Source organism: Diabrotica virgifera, chromosome 7 (genome assembly GCF_917563875.1).
Source record: "Diabrotica virgifera virgifera chromosome 7, PGI_DIABVI_V3a".
In the NCBI taxonomy this organism is placed as follows: domain Eukaryota; kingdom Metazoa; phylum Arthropoda; class Insecta; order Coleoptera; family Chrysomelidae; genus Diabrotica; species Diabrotica virgifera.
In genome coordinates, this window is record NC_065449.1 from 37518525 (window position 1) to 37539067 (window position 20543).

A 20543-nucleotide genomic window follows, 5' to 3' on the forward strand; every position below is an offset into this window, starting at 1 on the left:
ACATACGGCCATATGTTTTTAGAAAATAAACAATTATATGAGTTTCTGATTCACTTTTTTTGTCTAAAATTGATCGTGTCTAAAATTGATCGATTTTGTCTAAAATATCGTTTTTCCATACCATGCTCGATTATTGTATATTGGCTATGAAATTGTCTATACAAGACCTTCGTTAACCAAAACCTTTTTAACCGAAACATCGTTTAACCGAAACGGTTGACAGTTTCAATAATATCGTCAATAAAAAGTAAATTTTTATCGCAAAATGTAAACAGTTCGATGTTAATTTGTCAACATCCTCAACATTGCTTTCATACAACTAAAGAATGCAATTAAATATAAAATAAAACATCGTTGTCAAAGGAAAACACAACAGAAAACGGATAAAAATGTTAATTTTCCTTAATTTTATTGCTTTATTCTATATTTGCATATTAAAGAAAACCTTACGAAATCATCTCATAGGATTTTTTAATACTATTTTTGACCAAGAACTGTGTAATTTGATACAAGAAGAATACAAGAAACAATGTTATTTTTAACCGAAATTCTTGTTATCCGAAACGGCCTCTCCACCAATTATTTCGGTTAACGGAGGTTTTACTGTATATTGATTTTGTTGACAGCAGCTCGGAAAAAGAATGTTAAACAGGTCTTGGTCCTGTTTGGTTGTTGTGGAGTGGTTTAAGGAAAACGGCACCGTAAGTCATGACTGGAAGAACACATTGGTCGAACGTCTCCTTTTTTAAATTATTTGGCATGTTGCTCTTGAAGATATCCGATAGAGCTTCATATGCGATCCATGCTAAAGTGTTTCTTCTTTGCAGTTCAGCGGTTTGGTCGTCCCTGGAAATTTGGATTTCATGATCTTAGTACATAGTTATAATGAACTAATGCTATTTCGCTGCAGCCGACTTTTGGATTTTCGCTTGTATTTTTTGGAAGTATGTTCCAGAACTGCTGTAAAGAGTTTTGGAGATAACTTATCTTGTCTGATTCTTCGATTGATTTTTATACATTTTGTATACTTATGTAATATTGCGATATAATCTTAAATATATGAATGCCAGGACCAGTGGTCGGTTTTCATCGATAGATTTTTCCATAATCCCTTTTATGCAGTGGAGGGTGATGGTTAGTGTCAAAGTTTTTGTTCAAACCGGCCTGTTCCCTAATATATTGTTAAATCTAATTTTGTTTCCAGTATATTTGTTTTTTTTTGAAAAATGGCTTTGGCAGAGCCAATTAGCCAGACTTGTTTGTGATTGATTGCAGATTCATAGTCATAAATTTCTTATTTCATAACATAAGTACATACTACAATATTATTTTTAGATACATAGGTACACTGTGTTGCTTTTTTTATTTTGTTTTTTTTTAATTATTTTACTGTTTTTTCTAATTATATATTTTAATTTGTGCTAAACACTTTTTTTACTTTCTTTTTTTTTATTTTTCTTTTCTTTATTTTTCTTTAATTTTTTTTATTTTTTTTTATTTTTTTTTGTTATTATGTACTATGTGGTTTTTATATGTTTTTTTTTAATTTTTCAAACCACATTAACAAATTATGCCTAGTTAGTAGGTATATATTACATTTACAACTTGTATTTACATAAATTAGCATGTTTATAAATGAGATGAAGAATTTCCATATCATTGGTAAATATTAAAGTATTAAGGTTTATTGGGAGAAAACATTTTAAATTTTTTAATTACTTATAAAGGTCGTTTATATTATTTATTTGTAAATGATATTCTAATATGACATTTGTTAGATTTCCGATTTTGCCACAAGTACAATTAGGAGTATCTGACAAGCCGATTCTATGCGTGTAAGATGGCGTAAGAGCATGATTGGCTCTCAGCCTATTAATGGTCTTTATAAAATGTCTATTATATTCTGTGTAAAACCATCTTCCTGAGAATATCCTAGGGTCACAATGAGCAAAATTTGAGCCAGTATTACATTCTCTGTAATACATTTGCCAATTATTTTTAAGTTTTTGTCTGCTAAAAGTATCGATATCTGAAGCTGGAATTAAATTTTTGTTTATTTTTTCTCCGATCATAGAAGCTGATTTAGCAAAATTTTCAACTATTTCATTGCCTTTTATTCCCGAATGGCCTTAATCCAAGCAATTGTTACATTTACTCCCAATTGTATAGTTTCAAACAGAGTTTTAAGAATATTCAATTCAATGTGGTTTATATGTTTGACTGTTTGAATGTTACTCAATCTGTCCACCACGATTTTACTGTCAGTAAATATAACATAATTACTAGTTGGATTCAGTAGGACTTGTGGGTTGATATTTCTCGAGGTATGTATGATCGCTCTTTTTGTGTAACAAAATGGTAAGTGCACTATGCTGACATGCTGTTTCACTTTGATGCAGACATAAAAGTCTATCTCCTTCATTCTTTGCGACTTTCTTTTTATTTTCATCAGTGAGGTCTTAGTGGGCATTTCTTTTTAAATTCTGAAAATATATCTAGCGACAATTGAAAAGTTATAAACTATCGCAGAAATAATGTTCAAAATAAAAAAGTTGGTCCTAACAGGGACCAATGGAATAATGATAATCCTGAATTCGTTTGAACTCCTTCGATTTTGTTAATCTGTTGAAACGAAACATCCTGTAGTTTTCGGTAAATGTACCAAATGTACAGTCTGCAGCAGAGTCTACAGAGGAGGTTTGATTATTTTTCCAGTCTATTGAGAACTCGTTCAGTCAATTAAACTGATGTTCCCCCTTTGCAAAGAGCTCCCTTTCCCTTTCCCTTACCGTTTCGGAAAAAACATATTTGAAACGCTTGAGGATTGCGTAGATGTGTGTTTGCTTGTGCTGTATTGAATAGCGATGGATGATAATGTAAAGAATGTTTAAGGTACACACAGAAAAATATCAAAACGAAATATTTTTAAAATAAGCTTTAGTTTCTTCCGCCATTTTGATTTCAGTTAGTAATAAATATATTTTAAGTACATTTAAAATATTATCTTGTTTGTTGAAACTAACTGTCTCTTGAGGAAAACATGTTTCGACTTCTTTTTTTTCCTATAATGAATTACTGAACACTTTTAACTTTTTATATTTTTTACCTTCCATTCTCTCAGATTTTTCATCGATGATATTGTTTGTCTACAACTGACCTTAATTTATAATGTCGTATTTTTGTGTCATGCTCGATGATCGTGCGTTGGTTATCAAATTGTCTACAGTGATGAGCGCACGCACTAATAACCGGCAAAATAGCGCAAAAGATGGAAACCATATTAAGTTGTGAGATAAAACGGGTTGAACCTAGTGGAGATGTTAAATTTAGCGATAGTAACTTATAGATTGACATTATATTGATTGTTTCCCACCTTTAGACGCATCGGACGAGTTTGAGAAATGCCACTGTCACAGTGACAGTTTTAATTGACATACTCCTCTGATACATCTAAAGGTAGGAAACAATCAATATGTCAATCTATAAGTTACTATCGCTAAATTTAACACCTCCACTAGGTTCATCTCGTTTTATCTCACAATTTAATATGTGTTCCATCTTTTGCGCTATTTTGCCGGTTATTAGCGCGCTCATCACTGTATATTGATTTTATTGACAATATAAATACCTGGGTAGATAATATAAATACCTGGATAAACAACAGAAGAGAACAGTAAAATCAACACATAAGCAGGATGTCTGAATCAAAGATAGTAAGAATAGCCAGGGACAAGTCACCGTTAGGCAAAATAAGTATAAGACGCCCAAGAAAAAGATGAAACGACAATTTTAGGGGCAGAATAAAAGGCACCGTTGAAGAAAAACAGGTAGTACCTATTGCGTACATAAAAGAAAAAGAAGAAGAAGAAGAAGATTTTGTTGATGGCAGTTCGGAAAAGGAATGATATTTATCTGTTAAACCATTACCTCAGGTTTCTAAGCCACGACGTTCTTCTTCAACCTGGTTCATTTCTTCCGCCTATCTTATTTTATTACGAACTCTATTTCTATCGACCGAACTTATTTGTAGGATTTTACCATACACACAGATTTCAAAGAGACATCCAAAGGTTTTTCTGAGAAGTGTATCCGTTAAAGTCCAACCCTCGACACCGTACTATAAAAGCATAGAGAACACATCCTACTAACCTACTTTTCAGCCTCAAATGATATTGTTTTCACATAAGATATTCTCCATCTTAAAAAATGCAGCTCTGGCCATCTCTTTACGTTTTTTAATTTGTTTGATTATGTTCCAGTTCTCATTTAGATTACAAGCAAGGTAAGTTCTCACCAGTTGGTCTCCATAAGCTTTTGACCCGCCGCAGAGGGTTAAAATACCTCTGGCTCCAGGAATATTTAACATTCCAGACTTTTATCAAGAGTTTGTCAAAATTTCAGACAGTCTTGATGTTTTTTTTTGGTATATTTAATAAATCTGCAGAATAAGGGGAAAATAATTCTGTCATTGATTGTTTTAATAATTTATGCTGCTACATTTAGTTACTGGTAACCAATCATAAAGTATCAGATTTTCAAATTAATCTTAAAATGTATCATTAAACAACTAAAAATAAAAAATGTTGAAAGTGAATAATGAATCTGATGCTCAAAGCAAAACATATGTAGGTGTTAGCTTTGGTGATAATGAAAATGAAGTCGTGTGAATATAAAAGCTTTCACAGGGTTGCGAAGAAGTCTGACAAAATTGTTCTATATTTGAAACGAATAAATATATAATTATGAAATTGTGGTATACCAAATGACATTGTGTCCTGCATTTTTTAGAATACATATATTTTAAGTTTATATGACGTCACTGTTTCGTATATCGCCGCCATTTTCTATTTCTTCAAATTAATATCAACGTAGATTGAGCGATGTATCAATAAAAATTATAGCTTATTTCTTCCGTCTTCCATCAATGCTGGTTACGTTACATAATATTAAGAAACAATTAGTTCAATATAATTGAATGACATTTACTCAAAGTGTTATTTTTCACATATTTATATTATCTTACAACATATAAAACTGAACTATTGGACTAAATTGCAATTTCTTCTTTACAATAAATGCTTTATTTGGAAAATGCTGTCCATTTGTGTTAGATGATTTAAGTTAGTTAGTCTGTTAACATAACCTCGATTTTCCGGGTAACCCCAGAGAAAAAAAACAAGTGGTGTCAAATGGGGTGATTTCGATGACCACTTCAGCACACCTCATCGACTGATGCATCTCTGACGAAAAATGGTAGTTTCTTTTAAATCTCACCTAGACATTAACATTCCTGAATGTCCTACTAAAAATGCAGATTACAATGTTATTCCGTTTAAGTTTATTCATTTCACAGATAGCACGTTGTTGCCAGACTTTTACGCAACCCCGTATATATAAACAACTTTAAATGAGTGAAGTTAGTAAAACCCTTTACATAAAGCAGACAACAGGCAGTAAATCATTTTCCTCACTTAATTTAAAATATTTGCGCTGCTTGTTGAAGTGGTTGGTGTTAAGTCTCTTTAATTTAAACTGGGTAAAATGGTAAACTACCCTGGGAGTATCTGAAATAAAATGTTTTACTTAAAATAATTGTCTTAATTATCTATAAATATTATATACAAATTTAGTTAGTCACTCTATATTCTCACGTTCCAAAAATGCCCCATGCGATATATACATCATTAAACAATATATTAATATTATTCCGATTTGGAAATGCAGAGTAGCACAGTTTTCTTTAAAGTAGATAAACATAAATATCAATATATTCTTGTCTCACTTTTGTAAAAGACGTTTTAAAAATAATATGACCACGGACCACCCTGACGAACTTCAAACACAAGGAAATATAAAATGCAAATTAGCTGGATCATGAAAACTATTCAATCAATAATTATGGAGTATATCATACCACCTATTTAAGTTTCAAGAAAAGGGCCTAGTCGGGTAAGATGGTGAAAAGTGCCCCCAGCTCGATTGAAATTCCATATAGGACAATTTTTAGCACATATAGAGGAACTCACTTTCTGAAATTTTTAGCCCCCTAGGTGGTCACGTGACCCCCTAGAGCCTAATTAGGCATTTTAAGTTTTTATTTTTTATCTCAGCGGCAGTAAGAGCTAGCCAAAAACTTTATTTAAAAAGTTGTAAGTTTCAAAAAGATCTATATGAAAAATTTTTTTTTTATTTTTTTGGCGGGAAATTTGAATTTTTAGAACTATTTTAAACTTTTAAATACTTCTGAAAAAAAAACTAAGACACTCGTTCTTACGAAAATTAATTATAATGTGTATTTTTGCACAATCTTTCAACCTTAATTTTTTCAGATTTTTAAAATTGGTGAAACGTACCTTTAAAAATAAAAAACCGCATTTTTTCGGTTTTTTTTTCGTTTTTTGATACAATTTTATACATATTTTTCTAAAAATTTAACACCGTCACTAGAATAGGTAAAAAACTGAAAAATAATTGGGGTTTGCTTAATAAAAATTTTTTGTAACGATATCCATTTTCAAGATACAGGGCGTTGAAGAAAACAAAATTTTACATATTTTTTACGATTTTGCCGAAACTACTGGCAACATTGTAATAAAACTTGGCGGGTTTTAAGAGGTAGTTATTGTGCATGTTTTGACATACAATTAAGGATTTGATATTCATCATTGGCGCGCATAGGGGTAATGGTCTGAACTTTTTAAAGAATAAAGATAGTACTCCACTGACATATTTCAAATTAACAATGGTTTTTGAATTTCTCGTTCAATTTGTGACAAAAAATGTATCTTCTTATTTTTTCATCCGACGCGCCATTTTTATTCAAAAAATAAAAGATCTTAACCCTTACAAATTATTCGAACTTCTAGTACTTTCTACATCTACATAATAAACTCATACATCCATTATTATCAAAATTAATTCGAATACTTTGGAAGCGTTAAGATATTTTATTTTTTGCAGCAAAACGGCGCGTCGTATGAAAAAATGAGAAGATAGATTTTTTATTGAAAATTGAACGAGGAATTCAAAAATGATTGTTAATTTGAAATATGTCAGTGGCGTACTATCTTTTTTTTCTTTGAAAAGTTCAGACCATTACCCCTATGCGCGCCAATGATGAATATTAAATCCTTAGTTGTATGTCAAAACATGCACAATAACTACCTCTTAAAACCCGCCAAGTTTTATTACAATGTTGCCAGTAGTTTCGGCAAAATCGTAAAAAATATGTAAAATTTTGTTTTCTTCAACGCCCTGTATCTTGAAAATGGATATCGTTACAAAAAATTTTTATTAAGCAAACCCCAATGATTTTTTAGTTTTTTACCTATTCTAGTGACGGTGTTAAATTTTTTGAAAAAGATGTATAAAATTGTATCAAAAAACGAAAAAAAAAACCCAAAAAATGCGGTTTTTTATTTTTAAAGGTACGTTTCACCAATTTTAAAAATCTGAAAAAATTAAGGGTGAAATATTGTGCAAAAATACACATTATAATTAATTTTGGTAAAAACGAGTGTCTTAGTTATTTTTTCACAGGTATTTAAAAGTTTAAAATGGTTCTAAAAATTCGAATTTCCCGCCAAAAAATTAAAAAAAAATTTCCTTATAGATCTTTTTGAAACTTACAACTTTTTTAAAAAAGGTTTTTGGCTAGCTCTTACTGCGGCTGAGAGAAAAAATAGAAACATAAAAAGCCTAATTAGGCTCTAGGGGGGTCACGTGACCACCTAGGGGGCTAAAAATTTCAGAAAGTGAGTTCCTCTATATGTGCTAAAAAGTGTCCTATATGGAATTTCAATCGAGCTGGGGGCACTTTTCACCATCTTACCCGGCTAGGCACTTTAAAAAAAATTAATAAGATTACATAGACTATTTCATTAGACTGTTTTTAACTGATAAAACTTCATAGCAACGCACCGTTTCCTACTGACAAAACTCCTTAGCGACGTGATTTCTCAGCGACAAAATTATGACTATGACAGATCCGTCACGAAAGTGTCTGGTAATACCAAATAAATATATGGTGCATTAATTGTCTCGTGAAATATTCTTGTCGAATATCAATCGAGAGAAAATTATTTACCGGCAAAATTTTCTCCTGGTTTGGTTTCATTCAAGTTCGTTGCCTTTTGGCAATTTTCGCTTATGAAATTTTGACAAAATCACTCGACTGACGTCTCGTAATTTAAGTCAAAATTTAATTCGAGAAAATTGCCAGGCAACAAACTTTCATACCAGTCGAAAATATTGCCGGCAAAATTTTCTCTCTTGTGATATTATATACAATTAATTTAAAAAAATCAGTAAATGAGCAGCAACCATAAACAAAATATGAAATATGAAAAAAAAATGCAAAAATCTAGTAGTCAACAAATCTATAGTCCGTCCCACCTTGGGACGTTCCCACCGTTCCCACTTTACAATATAGGGAACATAGGCCATGCAGTCCTTATGAGAGTTTTTAGCACGGTGATGCCGATTTTATCAAAAAGAATTTGTAATCGAACATAAGAGAGATTAAATTAAAACTGTTTTAGAAAGGCAATCTACAATTTTATGATTCATATGCGTAATAACTATAGTATATCAAATAAACTTAAACGCATACGAATTAGTCGAGGCATTGAAGCACAAAAAAAGGCCTTACTGTCGATTTTTGGAGCAGTAAGACGGATTTTAATGCAGTTTGGTGCGTTGGATTCGTGAGAATGTCAGGAAATTTTGTGAACTAATGCAACGAATAAGAAATCTAAACTTGCATTTGTGCATAAGAAAAATGCATTTCAAAAGTGCATTTTGAAATAGGCAATTATTATAAATTTGCAACTCGGTAAATAGTTGGGCAACATCCCGATTAATTATTTTAATTATTTTTTAAGTCCAAATAATAGTCTAAGATGTCAATAACCATTAATAATAAACAAAAATTTTTTCCTTATGGGGAATCGAACCAAGTACTAACACGTCCGTAACTAGATACACATACCGCTAGCCTACGCAGACACTTGCTACACACGAGCGATATTAGGTATAAAAAACAAATAGGTAAGTAAAAATTGTAAAGAAAATTACTACATATTTAAATGTATTATAAAATTAATAAATTATTCCTAGATTTTAGAAGAAACATTCGTAAATAGGTACATTTATACAAAACATTCGTAAACACAGAAGCATGTAGGTACCTGCACATAAAATGTAATTGCCTATTTCAAAATGCACTTTTGAAATGCGTTTTTCTTACGCACAAATGCAATTTGAGATTTCTTATTCATTACATTAGTTCACAAAATTTCCTGACATTCTCACGAATCCAACGCACCAATCCGCATTAAATACCGTCTTACTGCAAAAAAATCGACACTTCAATCCTTCAGTGCCTCGACTAAATCCTAAAATTGTAGATTGTCTTTCTAAAACAGTTCACCGCGGCATCATCGCGCTAAAAACTCTCATAAGGACTGTAGGCTATTGATTATATTCAAAATAAGATAGCTAAAAGGAACTACAACGTTAACGGGCTTTTATTATTTCATATGGTCAATGGACATATATATATGAAAAAACCGCGGAGTGCTACCATTTAAAGGGGTGCGTTTTTGAGAAATGGGTGAATTAGTCCCTGGGCACAGGTTACATTAGGGTGAGTTCTATGCACTTTTGGTATAAACATACCTACATAAAAATTGTTCCTGGTTAAATTTCCTATGTAAATATCACTTTTTAAAGTCAATGATACTTTTTTGTACAAAAATATATTCAAAAGAATAAACACAAAGAAACCCAAAAGAAAGAAATTTTGTTTTTTGTCCCATAACTTTTGTCCACGAGGATATAGGTATAGACATTGCTTTACAGAAAAAAAATCTACATATTTCTTCTTTAAAATTTTGTTTAGTAGAGGTAATTAGGATTTATAGTTTTCCAAATATGATTTTTCAAAGTTCGCCGCTCACAGCAATTTTGGGCAATTTTCCTTGTTATTTCGCAAATATTGTTCTGTAACTTTTTTCCACGTAAATTTAGGTATATGAAATGTACACGTAATAGAAATAGAAATTAATTAGCTTTAAAATGGTCTACTGTATAACGTCGTACGACTTTTTTTTAAAGAGATTATGGTTTTTCAAAATTTTATAATTTTAACGATTTTTTATAATATCATATAAAAATAAAGTTATATTATTATATGATATATTATATATTATATAATATTATATTATATATAGTATATATAATATAAATTATATTATATATTACATAATACCTAATACAAAAAAAATATTATTATTTACATTTTTTTACGATTATTTTTGAAATTTCTCATTATAACTTTTTTACTTTAAAATGGTGTATTACAAAAAATTCCAGGATTATTTTTGAATAAGATATTATTATTTTTCAAAATGTAATAAGTACTTGCAACGATTTTTGATTTTAGGAATATTTTTTAATTTTCTCATTATAATTTTTTTTTCTTGTACATGAATATACTATATATTGTTCAATAAAGAGGGCTTACTTTCTGTTCTTTAAAATGGTGTATCTTCTATATTTAAATAATGGAAACCGAGTGATTCTTTGATATTTTTTTACCTGTATTATTTAAAATTATTTCTTTTACAAAAATTACATAAACATTAGTCTTAGAAAACATCACTTTAGTTAAAATTATTTAAACGTTGACATTTAAAAAATTTCAAAATCAAAGTCCATCTCTTCGTTAGCATTAGCTTCAATATCTTCCTCTGACACCTCAGTTATCTTAGAGTCCCACAATTAGTACCCATGCACATGCACCCTTTCAGAATATTGAAAAACTAATTCCTATCTTCCTACAACCGCAGTTTTTTGTACATCCTTTTGTACATTTACATGCTATTCTTTCAAGCAAAGCTTGTGGTGCAGGGGCTATGACAGTAAATATTGGAATTAATCCATATTTTGAAGTTTGCCCGGCCGAGTCAAGTGGATCCAAAGTATTACCTATAAAAAATAAGATTCAATCATAACACACAAGCACATAAAAAAGTTATAATGAGAAATTTAAAAAATAATCCTAAAATCAAAAACCGTTGCAAGTATGTACTTATTACACGTTAAAAAAGCATATCTTATTCAAAAATAATCCTAGAATTTTTTTATAATACACCATTTTAAAGTAAACAGAATAAGCTTTAATTTTTATTATATAATATATACCTAAATGTAGAAGAAAAAAAAGTTATAATGGGAAATTTAAAAAATAATCGTAAAAAATATAAAAACTCGGTTAAAGTATAAAATCTTGAAAAAGATAACCTCTTTAAAAGAAGTCGTACAACATTATACAGTAGAACATTTTAAAGGTAATTAATTTCTATTCCTCTTACATGTACCATTGCATATGCCTAAAGTTGCGTAGAAAAAAGTTACCGAAAAATATTTGCGAAATAACAGGGAAAATTGCCCAAAATTGCTGTGAGTGGTGAACTTCGAAAAATCATATTGCGAAAACTGTAAATCCTAATGACCTGTACTAAACATTATTTTAGAGACAAAATATGTAAGTTTTTTTTCTGTGAAGCAATGTCTATACCTATATCTCCCTGGACAAAAGTTATGGGACAAAAAACAAAATTTCTTTCTTTTGGGTTTCTTTGTGCTTTTTCTTTTGAATATATTTTTGTAAAAAAAAAGTATCTTTGACTTTAAAAAGTTATATGTAGATAGGAAATTTAACCAGGAACAATTTTTATGTAGACCTGTTTGTACCAAAAGTGCATAGAACTCACCCTAATGTAACCTGTGCCCAGGGACTAATTTACCCATTTGTCAAAAACGCACTCCTCTAAATGTTAGCACTCCGCGGTTTTTTCATATAAAGAGATTCATTGACCATATGAAATAATAAAACCCCGTTAACGTTGTAGTTCCTTTCTATAGTACATAATCAATAGCCTACTGCATTGTCAATGTTCCCTATACTGTAAAGTCAAGGTGGGACGGATTATATTAAATTTGCAAATGTTAATGAAATAATATTGTGAAAATAGAAAAACATATCAATCCATAAAAAGTAAAAATCTGTGTAGTGATAATAAACCTACCCAAGTGAAACGTACCCACATACCAATAATTTGTAGCGATTTAACCTTGGGGCGCCAATGTATATAATAATATAGGGGATACGAATATATCATAATAAATTTGTACAAGAACATAAACTAATATTTTTCTTCGTGTATTCAATCTGGTATATTCGAGAAGAAATACCACTAGAAAACCATATTTCATTCTTTCAATGAATCGAAATTTATATAAATGTATCAAACTTTCATGTCAGCGGAAAGGGAATATCCCCTACGCTCAAAATTTTTTTGACACAAACTTATGTATTGTTGACACGTCTCTAGTCGAATGAAAATGCTTTTAGGCATACGTTTTAGTTTCGCAAAGAAAGCAGTAAAAAGTATGGTAATATTGTTTTGTTCAATATTAAATCTTTTTTGTCAATCTTTTTACAACCAAATAAAATATAACCCGTCGCGTCGGTCGGTCAATAAGTCCCGGGCCTAACTAGGAAAAGAGTTTTTTTTTGCAAAAATTATTCTTTCTTCTTCTTCTTCTTCTTTTTGTATAGACATGACTCTGTCTGTTTTTTCAATGTGCTTCTAGTCAGTTGTCGTTCCATCGTTTTCGTGGTCTTCCCACTGATCGTCTTCTTATTGGGGAACCGTCTCTCGCTGTCCTGACTACCTTATTTGTTGTCATTCGGCTTATGTGGTCATGCCATTCTATTCTTCTGTTTCTTACCCAGTTATTAATGTTATCCACCTTGCATCTCCGTCGTATATCTGTACTTCTAGCTCTGTCCCATAGAGTCTTACCATCGATTTTTCGAAGGGTTTTCATCTCCGCTGTTTCGAGCAATCTTTTTGTCCTCTCTGTGTCGGGTCGTGTTTCTGCCGCGTATGTCATTATTGGTCTGATGACTGTTTTGTAAATTCTGCCTTTCATTTCTTTCCCGATATTTTTATTTCTCCATATTGTGTCATTCAGGCAACCTGCGGCTCTGTTTGCTCTATTCACTTAATCTTCCACTTCTGTTTTGAGCCTTCCGTAGCTAGATAGTGTTCTTTATTCATCAAAATAATCTCCTTTAGCGGCGATACAATGACGTCCTTGCCGTCCTTGGAAAAATTTATCTTTGTCTTCAAAATAGGCTTCAGCTTCGGCAATTACTTCCTCATCGGAGCGGTATCTCTTGCCACGGAGCATCTTTTTAAGATCGGAAAAAACGTGGTAATCGCTGGGAACCAGATCTGGACTATACGGTGGGTGTGGAAGCTTCAAAGCCCAATTAGTTCATTTTTACCATGCTTTTAAAGGTTAGGACTACCGAATTGATAAATGGAAAATTCATTAGAGTCCTCTTCTTCTTGCAGTACCGTCTCCTATCGGAGGTTGGCTGCCGTCACAGCAATCTTAACTTTATTGGCTGCAGCTCTGAATAATTGTATTGAACTGCACCCGTAACACTCCCTTATATTTCGCAACCAGGAAATTCTCCTACGTGCCACATTTCTCTTTCCCGAGAAGTCCTCATCTCATGGTTAAGCCCAGGACTGATTGACCGACGTAGTACATATACGAGGGAAAGTAATATTCAAGAAATAGTGTTAAAGACACACGAAGATTTTTTTTCATACATTTTTATTCTTCTTCAAGTGTCATCTTCGTGATGAAGGTCGGCAGTCATCATTCGGACTTTAGAGACGATTGCTCTGAAAAGATTATTTGATGTACATCCGCACCATTCTCTCATGCTTTACATAATCAGTTGAAGCAAGTTTTATCTTTCCCTATGTGTAATATGTCCCAGACACTCCAATTTTCAGGTTTAGATTGAATTCAAGATTTACATTTCTTTATTCATTCTTCTCAGAACCTCATTGATTGTGACGCCTTCTATCCACGATATTTTCAGAATTCTTCTATACAGCCACAACCCGAATGATTCCAGTTTTTTCATTGATGTCGTATTTGAGGTAAAAGTTTCCATTCCATAAAACAAAGTCGAAAAAACCTAGCATCTCGCCAACCTCACTCTTAGCTCCAACTTTAAATTTTTTGTTTGTAATACTCTTCTCATTTTGTTGAAAGTTATTGCAGCCTGTTCTATTCTGATTTTGATTTCCTGGACGTAATTATTTGTGGAATTAATCATTGTTCCAAGATTTTCGTGTTTGTCCACTCGTTCAACATTGTTTTCATTTATTAGAAGATTTTCGTTAAAGATTCTTCTTGACGGTTATTGTTAGACCTTATTCTTTTTCATACTCTGCTATTCTTGCCACCAGTCTCTGAAGTTCTTAAATATTTTGCTTGGCTAAGATGACAGTGTCAATTGCATATCCAATGTTTTTAATGGGAACTCCAGTTACTTTTATTCTAGTTGTGTCAACCCCAGAGCTTTTTTCAGCATCTCTTCCGCAAAGGCATTACAAAGGAATTGGCAACAATACGCATCCCTCTCACCTGACGTATAATTTCAAATTCCTCTTGCAACTATTCTTTAACTCGTATTTTTGCTTGCTGCTAGTATAAATTCGATATGATCCTGATGTCATTGTAGCCTATCTTCTTTGATTTTAGCACATTCATTAATTATTCATGTCGTATTTTATCGAATGCTTTATTACAGTTATTAAACATTCCTATTATTTTGATTGACGTCCAGGCACTTTAGTAACAGTGTATTAATTGAAAAAAGAGCTTCACACGTATTGTACCTAGGCCTTCGTGAAATCCAAATTGTGTATCATTAATGTCTACATATTTTATGTATGTCCAGTTTATGATATATTCGGTTGTGGACGACTTTTAGTAGTAACTTAGCAAATGGGACATCAAGCTAATGGTACAATAATTGCCACATTCTCCTACGATTTTCTTTTTGGGGAGACGAATAAAGATCGACGTTAACCAGTTTTTGGGTAATACGCGTGAGCTATATCGTATGGTTCAAGAGTGTCACTGAAACGTCAATGTGGTTCTCTTCTATAATTTTTAGTATTTCGGTAGGAAGCATGTTAGCTCCAGGGCTTTTCCCTCTCTTCATTGTTTTTTAATGCGAGTAATATTCTGTCTTGTGTAGATTAAATAAAACGTATCTTTTTTGAAGGTCCTCGACTTTTTTGCATTTCTCTCCAAAGTGTTTTTTTTGTCTGATTTTACATCTTCCTGGTCTCGTGGTTATTTACACTGTGTTTATTATTATCTTTGCTCTTACGTAGTCTCCATTGTTCCATCATATCGAGTATCTCGTCATTCATCCATTCCTTTCTTCTCCTTGTAGGAGTCTTTTGTAATTCTTTACACAATTCCAGGAGACAATATTTTAATCGATCCCAGTGTTCGTCAGTATTATTGGTGTCTATTATCAGTTTATATATCCAATCCTGTTTCTCCGTGAAGGAGCATAGGGCATCCACGAAGCTTCTCCATTCCCCTCTATTTCCGGCCATGGTTTCTATTTCTCCCCAGGTTTTCTTCATACTTTTGTAGTCTTCTTCAATGGTACTCCTCCATGTTTTGGTCGGGCGTCCTTTACTTCTTCGTCCTACTGCACTCCATTTGAGTGCTTGTTTTGTTATGTCTCCATTTTCTTTCCTCAGGGTGTGTCCCAGCCAGTTCCATCTTTTCCTCTTTATTGTTGTTCTGATGGGTTCTTGTTCGGTTTTCCTCCATAGCGCTACATTTGTTATGGTATTGGACCAATACACCTTTTGAATTTTACGTAGACATCTATTTACAAAAACTTGGATTTTATTTACATTTCCGTCAGTTATCGCCCATGTTTCACTCCCACAAAGTAGCACAGTTTTCACGTTACTATTAAATAGCCTTATTTTAGTATTTTGGCTAATCTGTGTTGATCTCCATATATTTGCGAGGGTTCCAAAGGAATGTTGTGCTTTTCGTATTTTCTGTTTAATATCTGCTTGAGCTCCACCTTTTGCACTGATTATACTGCCCAGGTAGAAAAATTCTTGAACCTGTTTTATTTCTTGTTAGTTGATGTATAGTTTGTCACACTTAGATACTCCTATTCTCATCTCTACTGTCTTGTTCGTATTGATTTTAAGACCCACTTCTACCGATTTTACCTCTAGCTTCTTTGACATGCTCTTCATATCATCTATTGTGTTCGCTACGAAACAGATGTCATCTGCGTCTTCCATATCTGCTAGTTTCTTGTTCTGGAGGTAGTTCCTATTATCAGTTTGGTACAGTCCATATGCAGTTAGTGTTAGAGGCATTCTTTTACATTGGTTTCTTAAAGTTTGCTTGTGTCTAGGAATCCTTTGGTGTCTTTTCATGTTTTTAAGTGTGAATGTAATCCTGGTATTAAGTGGGTTGGAATCTGAGGCCACGTTTGCTCCGAGATATGCTTTTACGGAAAAACACGGTTAAACAAAAACAAACTTACAACTGGAAAAACAAATTGGAAAGCGTTAATTAGTACATATACCTTAGATTAACGAAACGATTTCGTTAACCGGTTTCGTTAATCTAAGACATATACGTTCTTTAACGGTAAAATATTGCAAAACCTCTAAATTTTAAAGAACCGCTTGGATTGACATAAAATTTGGCACACACATAGCTAACAAGTCAATGAAAAAAAGTGATATTGTGCGGATGTGTGCCTTTGCCTTGGGGGTGGGTTTCAGCCCTTCTCGGGGGTGCAAAAATATACGTACACAGTAAGTCCGGAAATGTATAAATTGACTAATTTTAAGTAACTTTTGTTCTATAGAGTTTTTTCATTAAGTCAATACTTTTCGAGTTATTTGCAAGTGAATATGTTCATTTTTTAACAAAATAACCACGTTTTTAGACGGTTTTACATAAATAACTCAAAAAGTAAGTATTTTGTCGAAAAAAACATTCTTAGCAAAAATATAGCCTGTAAAAATTGAAAAAACGTTGTATATATTAGCTCTCTTGACCCAGGAAAAGGAGAGTTACAGCTAATGAAAAATAGGTTTATATTCGTCAAATTCCAAATGGAATACTTTAACGTGAAATAACCAAAAAATAAAGCACTGTTTGGGGAAAACTTATCATAACTTATTTAAACTGTTCTTTTTGTTTTATAAAAAAAGTTTCTAGCATCAAAAGTAAACAAGTTATGCTCAAAATGAAGTTAGTCCTTTTTTTTATAAAAAAATCGGGAAAATCACCTTCTAATTAGTATCTCAAATGAACTTAATCGTTACCACTTCACAAGTTTCTTTACTCGTGTATGTATTGTTTATATGATCTGTAAGTTTCATCGGTTCAAAGTCCTTATTTCTAAAAGGGCTGTAGTTAAAAGAGCTTGAACGAGTCACTGATCACGAGTGTATGCAAATTTAGAAACACCAAATCTTAATCAATTTTTGTCTTACAGAAAAACAAAAATATACAAGATATTCAGAAAAACAATGCTGACCTTTTTGTTTTTTTGAGATTTTTGGTACCTCTAACAATTTTTAAGTTATTTTGAAAAAAATAATTTTTTCAAAATTAAAATTTTAAAAAATTTTACTTTAAAACCAACATAAGTAAAATAATTTGTGAAGCGGTAATGATTATTTTCATTTAGGTTGCTAGTTAGGGGGTGATCTTCCTGATTTTTTTTGGCAAAACAAAAGGGACCAACTTTATTTTGAGCGTGACTTGCTTACATTTTTTGATGCTAGAAACTTGTTATAAAAACAGAAATAAACACTTTAAAAAAGTTATAATAGGTTTTTCCCAAAAAGTGCTTCATTTTTTGGATATTTCACGTTGAAATAGTCCATTTGAAATTTGGCGAATATAAACCTATTTTTCATTGGCTATAACTCTGGTTTTGCGAGGTCCAGAGACCTCAAGCGTACACCATTTTTTTTTACTTTTTTACAAGCTATATTTTTGCTAAGAATATTTTTTTCGCATAATACTTACTTTTTGAGTTATTTGCGAAAAACCCTCTAAAAACGTGGTTATTTTGTTGAAAAATGAACATATTCACTCGCAAATAACTTGAAATGTGTTGACGTGGCGAAAAAGCTCTGTAGAACAAAAGTTACTTAAAATTAGTCAGTTTATCCATTTCCGGTCTTATTTTGGACATATATTTTTTCACCCCCAAGAGGGGGTGAAAGTCACCCACAGGGCAAAATCACACATCGGCACAATATCACTTTTTTTATTTGACATGTTAGCTATACGTTTGCCTTTCATGTCAATCCAAGCGGTTCTTTAAAATTTACAGCAAAAACCGTGAAAGAATGTACTAAAAAGAAAGTTATGGAAAACGGCTTCACAAAATAATGTCAAATTGGAAAGAAAAAGCAAAAAAACAAAATGTGTATCTTAATCATACAGATATTAATAGAGTCAACTTAGTGTCTCGATTCTGCAATGCATGATAAGTCATTTCACCATTAAAAACTTCTGTTTACAATTTTAAGATAATTTTATTTTTTCTTATTATATATATTTTTTAAAATGATTTTTCTAAAACTGATTACTCCAGCCTATTGCAAGCCTACAAGTTTTTCACTCTCCTTCCAAATTGCATCACAAAACTGTTTATCCTCTAAAACTCGAGGTTCTCTGTGAACTTGATAATCACAAAAATACCTTCCGCTCACATTTTTAACTTTATCGGAATATGCTAAGAAAGCTACAGCATTCACACACTGGGCTGCATCCCTAGTAACACTTTTTACAATAAACTTTGCAGCTGATTCCTCAAGATTTGAGCAAAAGTCGCCTCTTCCTTTGTGACTTTTCGTTAACAAAGTGGTATTCATCATTCGTGGATGTACGCAGTTACTCATGATATTGTTTTTTTGTAATTTTTCTGCAAAACCTTTAGAAGCTATCATGTTGCAAAGTTTGGTGTTATAGTAGTGAACAGCACCTGAAATGAAATGAGGGGTAAAATAGTTAGGAGTCTTCAACTTTTCAACTGTAAGATCATGGAAGAAAGAACCGTTAGAAGTCACGAATATTATCCTTGGGTTTTGAGATGTCTTCAACATATCCACCATTAGATGAGTTAATAAAAACGGACCTAAATGGTTCACCTGCATCACACCATCTAAGCAGTCAGCAGTTTTGCGCTGTTTCATACAAAATATACCAGCGTTATTGACCAGAACATCGACATAACTCTGTTTTTCTAAGAGTTTTTTAGTGAAACATCTAACTGATTCAAACGAAGAGAGATCTAAAAAATAATCGTAAACATCTTCGTTACCAGACCTGCAGATGATTTTGTTTTTGGATTCAAATTGTTTATCTTTGTCTGCCATGATAACCTTGAAGTTTTTCTGGGATAATTTTAGGGCAATTTCGAAACCAAGGCCCTTGTTGGCACCTGTTATAAGGACTATTTTTTTGAGAGAATTTGTACAACTTACTGACATTGTCAACGACTTACTGACAAAAAGTTGTTATACCTGTCAGATAAGTCTAAACAAATTTTGACAATGGGTTGAAGTTTTTCTTTTAATATAATTTAGTATATCTTGTAGGATCGGTACTTACCGGAGGGACCTCAGACGTTCGGATACAATTAGCGTCTCTTTGCAAAGACAATGACGTCGACTTTGCAAAGTAACAAGACACTTACTCAACACACACACTACACATTAGAGTTAGTGATAAGTTATACAATTACGTGGCTAAAGGTTCTAGTTCTAATCTAAACCAAGGCCAGAATCAGAGAAAAAATAATAATAATAATTTAGTTTATTTAAGCGTTTACTACCGATGTACATTTCAACAAAATAAGAAGAGTGCTATGCACAAGATTTTGAAGTTGGAGCTAAGAGTTAGGTTGACTAGGTGCTAAGTTTTCTTTGACTTTGTTTTTGTAGAATGAAAGCTTGGGCCTTGAATGTGACACCTATAAAAAAACTGAAATTATTCGAGCTCTGGGTGTACAGAATAATTCTAAAAATATCGTGGACAGAAAATATTTTGAAGAAAGTATGGAATGATACTCTAAGTAAAGTAACACTTGAGGGGTTATACCAGTTATACATCTAGCAAATAACTCAGGTGACGAGGCCTGGTCCAATGAACGGAACAATTGATTTTTCTGTTTTAAACACAAATATAGCCAACTTATATCCTTTGGATAAAGATATCGAAAAGGTTCTTAAAAATAGGTATGTAGAGTGCTGAAAGAGTTTCAGGAAACAGATACGGTGAATGACTGGGAATTCAAAGTAAAGTTATGGTACAAGTGTTAGAAGAAGTAGCAGAAAAAACAGCTGGTAAAGCACCTCCTAGGACAAACAAACTTGGTGTGGAAATATGAAGTGCCACAGAAAGTTAGGGTGAGGAAAGTGGCTAGAAAGAGGAATGGCAGGTTTAAAAGAGAAGAAGATAAGGATATACACAAGGTAGCAAAGACGGAAGAAAATGGCGCTGTAGCTACTACTGTTAAGGAAAGATTGTCTGCACAGCTGTATAAAGAGTTGGAAAAATCCGAAAAGATAAAAAGGTTA

The 20543-nt window shown here is 32.2% G+C and overlaps 1 protein-coding gene across 2 annotated transcripts in view; it reads right to left on the reverse strand.

Annotated features, from left to right (window-relative positions):
* The window catches only part of LOC114331525 (netrin-1-like), a 330627-nt gene that overhangs the window by 102012 nt on the left and 208072 nt on the right, over window positions 1–20543 (reverse strand). Inside the window, exon 4 of one of the 2 annotated variants that reach the window (XM_028281118.2) lies at window positions 5472–5564. The exons of the other annotated variant lie outside the window; for it this stretch is intronic. Within the exon in view, the coding sequence (XP_028136919.1) occupies window positions 5472–5564 (93 nt within the window). The remainder of the gene's footprint in view (window positions 1–5471; window positions 5565–20543) is intronic. 2 annotated transcript variants of the gene reach the window in all.